Source organism: Pseudonaja textilis, chromosome 5 (genome assembly GCF_049901715.1).
Source record: "Pseudonaja textilis isolate UNSWEBS1 chromosome 5, rPseTex1.2, whole genome shotgun sequence".
Taxonomy (NCBI): domain Eukaryota; kingdom Metazoa; phylum Chordata; class Lepidosauria; order Squamata; family Elapidae; genus Pseudonaja; species Pseudonaja textilis.
In genome coordinates, this window is record NC_141994.1 from 72,915,013 (window position 1) to 72,929,951 (window position 14,939).

At 46.3% G+C, this 14,939-nt stretch overlaps 1 protein-coding gene across 1 annotated transcript in view; it reads left to right on the forward strand.

Annotated features, from left to right (window-relative positions):
* Positions 1–14,939, forward strand: part of LOC148125699 (uncharacterized) — a 53,798-nt gene that overhangs the window by 29,612 nt on the left and 9,247 nt on the right. The window contains exons 20-26 of the mRNA XM_087935502.1: positions 632–685; positions 2,355–2,408; positions 3,069–3,131; positions 5,445–5,507; positions 6,226–6,342; positions 9,296–9,373; positions 13,582–13,635. Coding sequence (XP_087791628.1) covers positions 632–685; positions 2,355–2,408; positions 3,069–3,131; positions 5,445–5,507; positions 6,226–6,342; positions 9,296–9,373; positions 13,582–13,635 — 483 coding nt within the window. The remainder of the gene's footprint in view (positions 1–631; positions 686–2,354; positions 2,409–3,068; positions 3,132–5,444; positions 5,508–6,225; positions 6,343–9,295; positions 9,374–13,581; positions 13,636–14,939) is intronic.

The following is a 14,939-nucleotide window of genomic DNA, read 5'->3' on the forward strand; positions in this document are numbered from 1 at the left end:
AGCTAGGTAGCTTCATCAGTGCTAGAAGGGAGTGGGACTTGCATAGGAGAAGAGGAGGGAGGAGGAGGAGAGGAGGAGGAGGAGGAGGAGGAAGAAGAAGAAGAAGAAGAAGAAGAAGAAGAAGAAGAAGAAGAAGAAGAAGAAGAAGAAGAAGAAGAAGAAGAAGAAGAAGAAGAAGAAGAAGAAGAAGAAGAAGAAGAAGAAGAAGAAGAAGAAGAAGAAGAAGAAGAAGAAGAAGAAGAAGAAGAAGAAGAAGTACTATATACTACTATTCTGGGGTCCTTGGTGCTCTCTGGGCTTGCAATCGGTAAGGCTTGATCTAAGGGGTTGACGCTAAATGGGCCTCCACCCCACCTTAATACACAGCTTCAATTGACACTGAGGTTAGATCTTAGCAATACCAGAAGCGAAACAATCTTCCGCTGAAAATTCACACAACCCAAAATTTAAAAAGTACCCATTAGAAGCAAACCGGACATTAGCCAGATTTAGCAATGGAACAAATTTTATTATGTGCCTCAAATTTTTTATTTGGGGTGGGGGGTGGGAGGGTCAGGGAGGGGAGTTTGTATGTGAGTTTTGCTGTTTTTCTTCCACCCAAGTGAATTGTGTTGATTCTGTCTTTTTTTAGGGTGAAAAAGGACTTCCTGGAATGGTTGGGGACACCGGTCGGAAAGGTTCAAAGGTAACTTGTGTTTTAAGGCAAGGTGTGATGAGCCAAAGGGGCATGGCACAAAAGCAACAACGTCACAAAAGTAGGTAAAGTCCCTTGAATTCCTCCAACTTGGCCTCCAATGTCCAGATATCATCGGCTGGAGAAAAAAAACTCTCCCAAGAACAGTTTTTAAAGGGAAGAAATTCAGTCTGAACCCAAAGTACATCTAAATGATAAATAAAAACCAACACAAACCACTAGCTGCAGCAATCAACCAGACAGGGCAGGATAAGGAATTGCAGGCTTCAAAAGATAACGAAACACAGACAGTTGGGAGGACGCCAGAATCCGAAAAGGACTTGACAAACAAAGATAATGCACGCTTTGCTTCCAGTAAGGTGCTGTGTGCAATCTCCCTTTTTAAACACTGTGTCCTAGCTGCAGCTAATGAAGGGAATCAGGGCCCTTTCCTCCCCCGTAAGCCACGCAATTCACGTTGCTCCCTTCTCCGTTCCTCCCTGCCTGCCCTAGGATGAAGAGGGGGTGGGCCTGGGTCTTCCTCTGAATTCCCTCTCCCTTGTTCTACCTCTCCCCTCTTCTGCCCAGCTGGACTTTGCCCTTCCCCAGTTTCCTCCGGAGCCACACTCCCACTCCCTGTCAGCTGCTGAACCTCCCCCTTGGAATCAGATTCCAACAGGGACATGATACAAGGTTTTTAATCTGGAGGCCACTTATGACCTTTGCAGCATGCCCCAAAATCACGTGGATCAAAATTCTTAGCATCTGGTTCATATCTACGATGGTTGCAACATCCTGGGGTCAAGCAATTCCCTTTTGCGACCTTCTATTTCAAGCCAAAATCCACGGGGGAAGACAGATTCACTTAACAACTGGGTTGCTAACTCATCAAGTGCAGTGACTCGCTTAACAACAGAGGCAAATGAGGCTCATGTCTTGTTTTTTCAATGGCTACTACGACTACTACTACTACTATTATTATTATTATCATCATTATTACTTTTACTTTTATTTTTATTGAACTAATACCAATGTAATGAAAACTGTTGTAAACACTTTCGTTCTGCCAACTCATAAAACATTTTGTATACACATTTTATAGTTGACAACAGAATGAAGTGGGGGGGAAATTTCAAAGAGCAGGCGGCAGTGTGGAATCGAAAGTACATTCCACTCATATTTTCTTCAAAGACTGATTAGATGACTGAAGCTTCTGCCATGAAAAAATCTAATTGGAGGGCATGAGTGATGACTCGTTGGATGATGCACCCAGAGAGGTTGGGGGGGAAAGCAAGATCAAGGGTGACAGTGAATTACGTATCTCAGAGTTGGCTACGCCCAGGTTAGTGCCGGAAGTAGAATGTTAACTTCAAATAAATCCTCTTTAGTTTTTGGGAGTGTGGCTCAAGGCTTATGATTTAATTGGAGTAACGGCCGGAACCCTGACATGTTCATTATTTCCTAAGAATATATGTACCCAGACAGCACACTATTTATCCAAAAATGAAATTTTATATGTTATCAAATTTTTTAAAAAATATGAAAACAAAACAAAACAACAGAGGCAAGAAAGTTCGTAATAGGGGGCAAAACTCACTTAGCAAATGTCTCGCTTAGCTCCAGAAATTTTCTGGCTCCATTGCGGTCATAAGGTGAGGATTCCGACTGTCTTTATCCTCAGGGTTTACGCGGCTTACAAGGAAAGACGGGGTCTCCTGGATCCAATGGAGTGAAGGTAAGCACCCTCTTGTCCTTCCCTGATTAAATTACAAAATAATAATAATAATCCCAAATTGCATAACGAAAAGTCTTCCTCCTACCTTCCTTCCTCCTCCTCCTCCCACCCTTCCTCTCTCTTCCTCCTCTCCCCCTTTAATCCTTTTTTCCTTTCTCCCTCCCTCCCTCCTTTCTTTCCTCCTCCCTCCCTTCCTTCTTCTCTCCCTTCCTCCCTTCCTGCCTTTTCTTCTTTCCTTCCCTTCCTTTCTCCTTCCTTCTCCCTTCCCGCCTCTCTTTCCCCTCTCTTCCTTCCTCTCTTTCTTCATTCTTCCTCTCTTTTCCCCCTCCCTCCCTCCCTTTTCTCCTTCTTTCATTCACTTCCCTCCTTCCTCTCTCTTTTCTCCCTTCATCCCTTTCTCTTTCCCGCCCTTCCTCCCTTCCTTCCACCCTCCCTCACTTGCTACTTCATATTTTTCTATGCTTTGCATAATGTGGCCTATGTATCTCACCTGGGAGTAGTCGTAGCCCCTGGCCCCTCCAAGCATGAAAGTTTTCAGTTTGTTCCAATAGTTGCAGGGGGCAGCTGTATAATCCCAGGGGGAAAAAATAGGGGCATTGGCCCCATGTTTTCATGGAAATTGGGCTTAAATAAATTATCTGTATCCCTCTCGGTATACAGGGGGAAGGTGGCATCACTGGCAAACCAGGAATCCCAGGTGCAGAAGGAATCCAGGGATCAAAGGTAAAATGCAGAATCTGTTTAAAGTGCTTTAAGATAGGTGGACTTCAACTCCCAGAATTCCCCAACCAGCACTAGAAGATAGGTGAACGAATAGAATAAGAATAGAATAGAATATAGAAATGAGAATCGAATATAGAAATTAAAATAGAATATAGAAATAAGAATCGAATATAGAATAAGAGAATATAGAAATGAGAATTGAATATAGAATAAGAATAGAATATAGGAATAAGAATAGAATAGAATATAGGAATAAGAATAGAATATAGGAATAAGAATAGAATAGAATAGAATAGAACAGAATATAGAAATAAGAATAGAATAGAATAATAACTTTATTGTCATTCTGAACATCCGTTAATTGACATACATTAAGATGAAATTTTGTTGCAGACAGCTCTCAAAGGGTCACCACCTCCAATACACACCACATAAACATGACAAAATAAATAAATAAAGACAAAATTATCTATATACCCACATATATTGTATGACACAGAAAAAACAACCCAATCTAGTTCAGTTCTATAGATTCATGCACACATGGCGAGAAAAACGAATCTTGCAATGTTCCATCTCGACTTACGACTGCAGAGGAGCACCAAATTTCCCTCATGAAACGAGACTGTTGTTAAGTGAATTTTGCCTCGTTGGTTAAGCGAATCACTGAAGTTGTTCAATTAGTGACGGAGTTGTTAAGTGAATCTGGCTTCCCCATGGACCTTGCCGGTGGAAAGGTCGCTGAAGGAGGTGCGACCATCATAAATATTAGCCACTTGCCAAATGTCCAAATTTTAATTACGTGACCAAATAATGGCCGTAAGTGTGAAAAACGGTCATAAGTAACTTTTTTTCCAGTGCTGTTGTAACTTGCAACGGTTGTTAACTGCATTTGGAAGTGTAGCCCTTAAATCCAGTTTGGAATATGAATAAGATAATAATGAAAGATTATAACTGAATAAAAACACCTGTACTATTTTTAGAATTATATAACATGTTAAACATTAATAGGATGAATACTATTTTATTTGTATAAATAAGTTGTAAAATGTGATTAGAAAAGGGATAATTTTTAAATATATATAACAGTGGCATAAAAATCAGAAAAGAGATAAATAATGGAAGATTATAACTTAATATAAATTGGTGAATTGTTAGAATTACCTAAGTCTGTTAAACACTACAAATACAATTAATAATATTTTATTCACAGTTAAAAGAGCAATATTTAGAACATGACACAAAAATAAAGATATTGAAATGGGTAATAACCAAAGAATGAAAGATTATAATTTACCAAAATATGTGTATTAATGTTAAATGTTATAAGATTGTCAACTGTATTAAATATAAAAGAATATTATCATATTTATTTTAATATGTAAGATACTCCGGTACCACCTTGTTCACAGGCTGATAGGTTTATAAAAAAAATAAGAAAAAATAAAAATAAATATTTTTAAAAAAATCCAGTTTGGGGACTTGCTTTCAGGAGTTTTATTTTTATTTTACTCGATCAAGACAAATTCCTTGTGTGTCCAAATCACCCTTGGCCAATAAAGAATTCCATTCTATTTCTTTGTAAATACATTTTTTAAATTTTTTGTTTCAACAAACATATCGTTGTGCGAACAATGTGGTTCCACAGTGTTTTACATTTTAAAACAAATATGTTTTTGTTCATATTTAGCACTGTTGAGATTCTTACCTAATATGGTATTAGTACTTTTATACTATTAAATTATCAATCTTACTTATTCAATCTTAACCATATGTTATTTTTATGTCAATCTCTATATTCTTAACATCACTTGGAAGAAAGATTGCACACCATCCGAAGGTTTAGCAATTTAAAAAAAAATTGAGTGTGTAGCAATGGATAAATTGACCATGGAACTAAAAGGAAAAGTAGATTCAGAATACTATGCAATATGGGAGAAATTGTGTCATAGGATTGACAATAGAAATAAGAAAAGAAAATGTATGTAATAGATATAGAAGGTATAGTAATAATATGTATAGTTTGCATCAGGGTATGAATATATATATAAAATGTCACAGTACTGTTTATTAAGTAATAGAGATATGTAAAATGAAAAAAACCCCAATAAAGTATTGACTTTTTTAAAAAAAATCACTTCTTTTGTTATACGTACTATATTAATAGTCATATTTGCAATGTTTAACCAATTATACAATTCTAATAATCATTCATAAATCCATATCAATTTATATTGTCTATTATTGAACTCCTTTTTATGAGAATTCTACGCTACTCTCTCAAGCTGACCTTGACTTTTGCGCTTTGCTTAGGGCGAGCGTGGTTTGTCCGGCCGCGATGGTCAAAAGGGCATTTTTGGACAGAAAGGTGAAAAGGTGAGCTCTGCAGACATCATCTTAGTTAAAGGTCAGTGCGTGGCAGGACATCCATCAACCCCTATTAATAAAATGAATAAAACTTAACAACAAAAAATAAACAAGCCCTTGCAAACAAGGTTATTTTATTTATTTTTATTTTATTTTATTTGGTTTGTCAATTGCTTACAAGGTAATAGGTATAAGTAAAAACATAGTTATGAATACATGAGTGCATATAAGAAAAATAAAAGAAACAATATTATCCGGATCCTCGTTTGCTCTGGGGATGTCACCGTGTCTCCAATAATGGTTTGTTCGAGGTGAGCTTTCTCTGCAGAGAAAGGATTCAAAAAAATTTTTACTACCGGTTCTGTGGGCATGGCTTGGTGGGCGTAGCAAGGGAAGGATATACTACAAAATCCCCATTCTCTCCCTCCTCCTAGGGAAAGTTACTATCATGCCCCCGTCAGGGTCTGCATCAGAGGAGGAAGACGAACAGCTGACAGGAAGTGGGAATGTGGCTCCGTTGGCCACGGAGCCACCTCATCCCATGCAAAAAAACAAAAAAACATCCTAATGTCCCACCAAAATCTGTACTCTGGAATGTTGACCCAGTCTCGTTCCCGGGAACAACGGAGAAAAAAAAAAAGTCTTCATCTTGACAAAAAAAAAAACACTGATATTTTTAAAAATGTTCATTCCAACACCATTATTATTTCTCTGTGGGAATTTCCAGGGTGCTAAAGGGGTGCCTGGCTTGGCTGGCTTCAAGGGACAAGGGGGCCTACCTGGAAAGGCGGGCATCCCCGGGCCACCGGGGGACCAAGGCCCACCAGGTGATCCAGGATCGCAGGTAAGAAGGAAGTTGGAAGTTGGAATTTTCTGCCGTGCAATTCTCGTTAGCCCCCCCATCGGTACAGGTGGTCTTCAACTTACGACCGTAATCGAGCCCCAAATTTCTGTTGCTAAGGGAGACATTCATTAAGTGAGTTTTGCCTCGTTTTATGGCTATTTTTGCAACATTGGTTAAGTGAATCCCCGCAGTTCTGAACGTAGGAAACATCGTCGTTCAGTCAATGCAGCTTGTTAAGATATGGAAGATTTCATAGCTGACCAGCTGTTGTAAGGCTGCTGTAAAAGCTGATGCAATGAGGGTGAGACAGCAGAGGTATTGCCGCTTTAAGACTGAGGGTGGGTCAGCAGAGTTATTGCCGCTTTAAGAAGCTGTCTATATAAAGGAGGCCATGAGAGGGCATATCCTCCACTCCTCTTGTTCTAGCTCCATTGTAGTTCTCTCATGCAGAGTAATGAAGATTGATTGCTTGCCAGGTATTTGCCTTAACCAGTGGTGGTATTCTACCGATTCAGCCCGGTTTGGCCGAGCCGGTAGTGTCGATGAGCAGCAGAAACCAAACTGGTTCTCTCTGCGGCTCTGCTCTTGGGCCCACTCACCCACCTGGGCTCCTGTACCCACCTTTATCCTTGGCTTTTGAAGCACAGTTGCTCTGTGTGGCACAGCAGAGTGCCGTGCGGCAGCTGCTGAAGCTGTCATGCTCCTGTTGGAGACTGACTCAGTGGGAGAGTTGTCTGTCAGGGAGTGGGAGTGTGGCCCTGGTGGTTGTGGAAGAAACTGGGGAAGGTCACAGGCTGAATGGGCATTCAGAGGAAGACCCAGGCCCATCCCCTCTTCATCCTAGGGCACGCAGGGAGGATCAGATAAGGGAGAAACGTGAGTGGGCATGGTCTATGGGGGAGGAAGGGGCCCTGATCCCCTTCATGGGCTGCAGCTGGGAGGACTGTTTAAAAGGACAAACTGCGCATGGCAAAGGTGCTGGAAGTAAAGCGTGCATTATTCTTTTCTGTGTTTTGGTTTCTTCCCAGCTGTGGTTGCTGTGTTATCTGGTAGAAGTCTGCAATTAATCATCCTTGCCTGCCGTAGTAATTCCTTCAGTATGGTTTGCGTTGGGTTTTTTTATTTCAAATTAACTTTACTTTGGATGTGGCCTGTTTTCTTTTAAGTGTTTGATATCCAGCCGAGGATAATTAGACATTGAGGCCAAGTTGGAGGCATTAAAGGGACTTTCTTCTATTTTTGCGACGTAATTATTTTTGTGTCACACCCTGGGTCGTCACACAGTTGCCAAGCTTCTCAATTTTGATCACGTGACCACGGGGAGGCTATAACGGTCGTAAGTGTGAAAAATGGTCCTAAGTGTGTTTTCCGGACCATTGTAACTTCCAACGGTCACTAAATGAACCATCGTAGGTCGAGGACTACCTGCAGAGGGACAGATTCACTACTCTCTGTATGCATTGGTCTTTTTTTTTCATGCAGCTGTTTCTAACTTTATGTCCCGGGTCTAACTAAATTTCTCCGCCGGCATCACGAATTTATAAAACAAACTTAAAAACTATTAAATGTGACCCCTTTAAAGTGAATGAATCAAACTCTAGCGTCTTTTTTTCTTTTTTCCCCAAGATTTCTAAATTTCTAAACTTTGTCGCCTCTCTGCAATCTTCGTTCCATTTGTTAAAGTGCATTTACTCTTGGGAATTTTTTCTTTTTCTGAACAGCCAACTGGAATTTAAATTTAGCCTTTCATTTCAATCCATTATTCATCTCCTGCACTTTAGAATGCGAAAGAGTCGGGGGAGGAGGCAGGGGTTTTTTTCAGCTTAGGCCAAACTTTTTACACTACTTTCTCCATTTCCCCATTAAATCAACGTTTCCCAAACTCTGTAACTTTAAGAAGGGTGGACTTCAACTCCCAGAATTCCCCAGCCAGCCGGCATGAAAGCTAGCTGGGTGACTTTGGGCCGATCACCAGGAGACTGTGAGTTCTAGTTTCACCTTAGGCACGAAAGCCGGCTGGGTGATTCTGGGCCAATCACCAGGAGACCGTGAGTTCTAGTTTCACCTTAGGCACGAAAGCCAGCTGGGTGATTTGGAGCCAATCACCAGGAGACAGTGAGTTCTAGTTTCACCTTAGGCATGAAAGCCAGCTGGGTGATTCTGGGCCAATCACCAGGAGACTGTGAGTTCTAGTTTCACCTTAGGCACGAAAGCCAGCTGGGTGATTTGGGGCCAATCACCAGGAGACAGTGAGTTCTAGTTTCACCTTAGGCATGAAAGCCAGCTGGGTGATTTGGGGCCAATCACCAGAAGACTGTGAGTTATAGTTTCACCTTAGGCATGAAAGTCAGCTGGATGATTCTGGGCCAATGACCAGGAGACTGTGAGTTATAGTTTCACCTTAGGCATGAAAGTCAGCTGGATGATTCTGGGCCAATCACCAGGAGACAGTGAGTTCTGTTTCACCTTAGGCATGAAAGCCAGCTGGGTGATTTGGGCCCAATCACCAGGAAGACTGTGAGTGCTAGTTTCACCTTAGGCACGAAAGCCAGCTGGGTGATTCTGGGCCAATGACCAGGAGACTGTGAGTTCTAGTTTCATCTTCGGCATGAAAGTCAGCTGGGTAACTTTGGCCCAATCATCAGGAGACGGTGAGTTCTAGTTTCACCTTAGGCATGAAAGCCAGCTGGGTGATTTGGGGCCAATCACCAGAAGACTGTGAGTTCTAGTTTCACCTTCGGCATGAAAGTCGGCTGGGTAACTTTGGGCCTGTCCACCCTTCTTTAAGCCAAATCCACCTCACGGTGTTGTTATTGTTCTGGGAATAAGAGGTGGAAAACATGTTGGAATTATTTGCAAAAACAAAGGCGGCATAACAAAGAAATAAATAACAAGGGGATAATGACGTAAGTGACATGTTGTATTTCAACAAAGTCTTCCTTTCTGCTTTCAGGGTGAAAGAGGAAGAAGAGGAAAATCCTCGCTCTGCCTCCAGGGACCCCCAGGGACTCCTGGCAAGAAAGGAGGAATGGTGAGGATTTGATCGTCAAGAGAGTAGATGTGAAAATCTGAAATCCTGAAGTCTGTATTTCCAGGGAAAGACGTTCCATAGAGAAGAGACCATGACCTAGATTCCTAGAAGGTCCTTTTCTGTAGTCCCAAAAGTCGGCTGCTACCGGTTCGCACCGGTTCAAGTGAACCGGGTGCTAATTTTACATCTGGTTCGCCGAACTGGTCGTTGCAATGACTGGCTGGCCCCGCCCACCTTGCCCCTCCCAGGAGTCTCCACACGGCCCTTTTGGGGTCCCAGGTCAATGCAGGACCCACGCGGAGGCTCGGCGAGGGTGAAAAACGGGTCTCCTGGTGGCTCCGGAAGGCTGGAAATGGGCCTGTTTCCAACCTCCCCAGAACCTCTGGAGCCCGGGAGGAGGAAACAGGCCTCCCGGAGGTTCGAGAAAGCCTCTGGAGCCCAGGCAGAATGGAAAAACGGGCCTTTTTCTGGCTTCCACAGAGTCTCCGGAGCCCGGGGAGGGGTGAAATGGGCCTCCCAGAGGCTCATGGAAAACCTCTGGAGCCCGGGCAGGATGGAAAATGGGCCTCCCGGAAGTTCTGGAAAGCCAGAAATGGGCCCATTTCTGATATCCACAGAGCCTCCAGAGCCTGGGAAGGGTGAAAAACGCCCCCCTGAGGGTCCGGAAGGCTGGAAAGGTGCCCGTTTCTGGCCTCCAGAGGGCCTCCGGAACCTGAGGGGGAGGAAATGTGCCGCCCAGAGGCTCAAGGAAAGCCTCCATAGCCTGGGGAGGCTGAAAAACGGGCCTCCCAGAAATTTAGGAAAGCCAGAATCGAGCCTGTTTCCAGCCTCCACAGAGCCTCCAGAGCTCAGTGAGGGTGAAAAATAGGCCTCCTAGAGGCTCCGAAGGCTGAAAACATGCCCGTTTCTGGCCTCCAGAGACCCTCCGGAGTCCGGAGTGGAGGGAAACAGGCTTCCCAGAGGCTCGAGGAAAGCCTCCGGAGCCTTGGAAGAATGGAAAACAGGCCTCCCGGAAGTTCTGGAAAGCCAGAAATGGGCCTGTTTCCGGCCTCCACAGAGTTTCTGGAGCCCAAGGAGGATGAAAAACAGGTTTCCTGGAGGCTCCAGAAGGCCGGAAATGGGCCTCTAGAGAGCTTCCGGAGCCTGGGGAGGCTGTTTTCACCTTCCCAGAGGCTCAAGGAAAGCCACCAGAGCCCGGGGAGGGCAAAAGCACCCCTCCCGCCATGGTGCAGGAGGCCGACTAGGCCACACCCACCATGGCCACGCCCACCCAGCAACCAGGCAGAGAACCAGTTAAATTTTTTGAAGCCCAGCCCTGTGTAGTCCTACCTGTTGTACATCAATGGGCCAGGTGGGTCTTCCTTCTGTTGGGAGTGGAAGTCCACCCATCTCAAAGCATGCTAGCTGGGGGATTCTGGGAGTGGAAGTCTACCCATCTCAAAGCCTTCTGGCTGGGGATTCTGGGAGTGGAAGTCCACCCATCTGAAAGCATGCTAGCTGGGGGATTCTGGGAGTGGAAGTCCACCCATCTCAAAACATGCCGGCTGGGGGATTCTGGGAGTGGAAGTCCACCCATCTCAAAGCATCCCGCCTAGGGGATTCTGGGAGTGGAAGTCCACCCATCTCAAAGCATCCGCCTAGAGGATTCTGGGAGTGGAAGTCCACCCATCTCAAAGCATGCTAGCTGGGAATTCTGGGAGTGGAATTCCACCCATCTCAAAGCATGCTTCCTAGAGGATTCTGGGAGTTGAGGTTCACCCACCTCAAAGCATGCCGGTTAGGGGATTCTGGGGTGGAAGTCCACCCATCTCAAAGCCTTCTGGCTGGGGATTCTGGGAGTGGAAGTCTACCCATCTCAAAGCCTTCTGGCTGGGGATTCTGGGAGTGGAAGTCCACCCATCTGAAAGCCTTCTGGCTGGGGATTCTGGGAGTGGAAGTCTACCCATCTCAAAGCCTTCTGGCTGGGGATTCTGGGAGTGGAAGTCCACCCATCTGAAAGCATGCTAGCTGGGGATTCTGGGAGTGGAAGTCCACCCATCTCAAAACATGCCGGCTGGGGGATTCTGGGAGTGGAAGTCCACCCATCTCAAAGCATCCCGCCTAGGGGATTCTGGGAGTGGAAGTCCACCCATCTCAAAGCATCCCGCCTGGGGATTCTGGGAGTGGAAGTCCACCCATCTCAAAGCATGCTAGCTGGGAATTCTGGGAGTGGAATTCCACCCATCTCAAAGCATGCTTCCTAGAGGATTCTGGGAGTTGAGGTTCACCCACCTCAAAGCATGCCGGTTGGGGATTCTGGGAGTGGAAGTCCACCCATCTCAAAGCCTTCTGGCTGGGGATTCTGGGAGTGGAAGTCTACCCATCTCAAAGCCTTCTGGCTGGGGGATTCTGGGAGTGGAAGTCCACCCATCTGAAAGCCTTCTGGCTGGGGATTCTGGGAGTGGAAGTCTACCCATCTCAAAGCCTTCTGGCTGGGGGATTCTGGGAGTGGAAGTCCACCCATCTGAAAGCATGCTAGCTGGGGATTCTGGGAGTGGAAGTCCACCCATCTCAAAACATGCCGGCTGGGGGATTCTGGGAGTGGAAGTCCACCCATCTCAAAGCATCCTGCCTAGGGGATTCTGGGAGTGGAATTCCACCCATCTCAAAGCATGCTTCCTAGAGGATTCTGGGAGTTGAGGTTCACCCACCTCAAAGCATGCCGATTGGGGATTCTGGGAGTGGAAGTCCACCCATCTCAAAGCCTTCTGGCTGGGGGATTCTGGGAGTGGAAGTCCACCCATTTCAAAGCATGCTAGCTGGGGAATTCTGGGAGTGGAAGTCCACCCATCTCAAAGCATTCCGCCTAGGGGATTCTGGGAGTGGAAGTCCACCCATCTCAAAGCATGCTAGCTGGGGAATTCTGGGAGTGGAATTCCACCCATCTCAAAGCATGCTTCCTAGAGGATTCTGGGAGTTGAGGTTCACCCACCTCAAAGCATGCCGGTTGGGGGATTCTGGGAGTGGAAGTCCACCCATCTCAAAGCCTTCTGGCTGGGGGATTCTGGGAGTGGAAGTCCACCCATCTGAAAGCATGCTAGCTGGGGATTCTGGGAGTGGAAGTCCACCCATCTCAAAACATGCCGGCTGGGGATTCTGGGAGTGGAAGTCCACCCATCTCAAAGCATCCTGCCTAGGGGATTCTGGGAGTGGAATTCCACCCATCTCAAAGCATGCTTCCTAGAGGATTCTGGGAGTTGAGGTTCACCCACCTCAAAGCATGCCGATTGGGGGATTCTGGGAGTGGAAGTCCACCCATCTCAAAGCCTTCTGGCTGGGGGATTCTGGGAGTGGAAGTCCACCCATTTCAAAGCATGCTAGCTGGGGATTCTGGGAGTGGAAGTCCACCCATCTCAAAACATGCCGGCTGGGGGATTCTGGGAGTGGAAGTCCACCCATCTCAAAGCATGCTAGCTGGGGAATTCTGGGAGTGGAATTCCACCCATCTCAAAGCATGCTTCCTAGAGGATTCTGGGAGTTGAGGTTCACCCACCTCAAAGCATGCCGGTTGGGGGATTCTGGGAGTGGAAGTCCACCCATCTCAAAGCCTTCTGGCTGGGGGATTCTGGGAGTGGAAGTCTACCCATCTCAAAGCCTTCTGGCTGGGGGATTCTGGGAGTGGAAGTCCACCCATCTCAAAGCATCCTGCCTAGGGGATTCTGGGAGTGGAAGTCCACCCATCTCAAAGCATCCTGCCTAGGGGATTCTGGGAGTGGAATTCCACCCATCTCAAAGCATGCTTCCTAGAGGATTCTGGGAGTTGAGGTTCACCCACCTCAAAGCATGCCGATTGGGGGATTCTGGGAGTGGAAGTCCACCCATCTCAAAGCCTTCTGGCTGGGGGATTCTGGGAGTGGAAGTCCACCCATCTCAAAGCATGCTAGCTGGGGAATTCTGGGAGTGGAATTCCACCCATCTCAAAGCATGCTTCCTAGAGGATTCTGGGAGTTGAGGTTCACCCACCTCAAAGCCTTCTGGCTGGGGGATTCTGGGAGTGGAAGCCCACAAGTCTTAAAGCTATCAAGATGGAGACTTTTGTTCTAGGAGGAGCTTCTCATTCAAGCTCTCATCATAAAAGATTTGGTCTTTGGGGTTGGTGTCCTGAACCTCCGGCAGGGCCAATCCGATGGTGCGGCGTCTTTGGCTACTACTGGCATCTTTTTTCACAGGGAGTAGAAGGCCTCGCTGGCCAGAAGGGAGAAAAAGGAGAACCTGGAATTTCGGTAAGTGATGGCACCTCCAGGTTGCCTTCTTTCAGATTACCGGTAGTCCTTGACTTACGACCACAACTGGAACCAGTGTTCCCACCGGCGAGCAAAGCGGTTCCTAAACGAGCCGCCTGCCAAATCTGTCAACTTTCCCGACCCAAGCGAATCGATGCGAGTTTTGAAATGAACCAGGCGGTCACTAAGTGAATCCGGATGCCCCCGTTCAACGTTGCTCATCGCAAGGCAGCAAATGGGGGGCGGGGTTTCGGGTGATCCCATGATGCTGCAACCGTCATAAATATGACTCAGTTGCGTCTCAGTTTTTGATTATGCGACCGTAGGGGGGCGCTTGGCACGGTCGTAAGGGTGAAAAACAGCCGCAGGGGGTGGATTGCTTTTTTGGGGGGGATGGTTGTGATTTTACGTGGGTGCTCATCAAACGGTTGTAAATCGAGGATCACCGGCAGCGGTTCAGTGAGAAACTCAAGGCTGTCAAGCTGGGAGGTTGAGATATAATCCTGCAGAATTTTTCCGTCTGTCAGCTGTTTAACCGGGCTGAAGGATGGACAGCTGACAGGAGCCACCGCTCTGGGGAAATGACAGGTTCCTTAAGGGGTCAGATATTTGGAAAACTCTGGAAAATTGTGGCTCGTGGTCATTTTGATCTTGAATGGTGGAGAAATCCATCCTCCCTCCCTCCCTCCCCCTTCCCTCCTTCCGAGATGGGTAAAATGAGGACCCCGATTGTGTGGGGCAAGAGGCTGACTCTGTAAATTGCTTCGAGAGGGCTGGAAAGCATTGCGAAGTGTTATATAAGTGCTATTGAGAAGTGCTGAGGAAAGAAGGAAGGAAAGAAGGAAGAAAAGAAGGAAGGAAGAAGTGGGAGGGAGGGAGGGGAGGGAAGAAAAGGAAGGAAGGAAGGAAGGAAGGAAGGAAGGAAGGAAGGAAGGAAGGGAAGAGGGAGGGAGGGAGGGAGGGAAGAAAGGAAGGGAGGGAAGGAAGGGGAAGGGAGGAGAGAGGGAAAGAGTGAGGGAGGGAGGGAGGAAGGGAGGGAAGAAAAGGAAGGAAGGAAGGAAGTGGGAGGGAGGGAGGGACGAAAGGAAGGAAGGGGGAGGGTGGGGAGAGAGGAAAGAGGGAGGGAGGAAGGGATGGAGAAAGGAAGGAAGGAAGGAAGGAAGGAAAGGAAGGAAGGAAGGAAGGAAGGAAGGAAGGAAGGAAGGAAGGAAGGAAGGAAGGGAGAGGGAGGGAGGGAGGGAGGGAAGAAGGAAGGGAGAGGAGGAAGGGGGGAAGGGAGGAGAGAGGGAAAGAGTGAGGGAGGA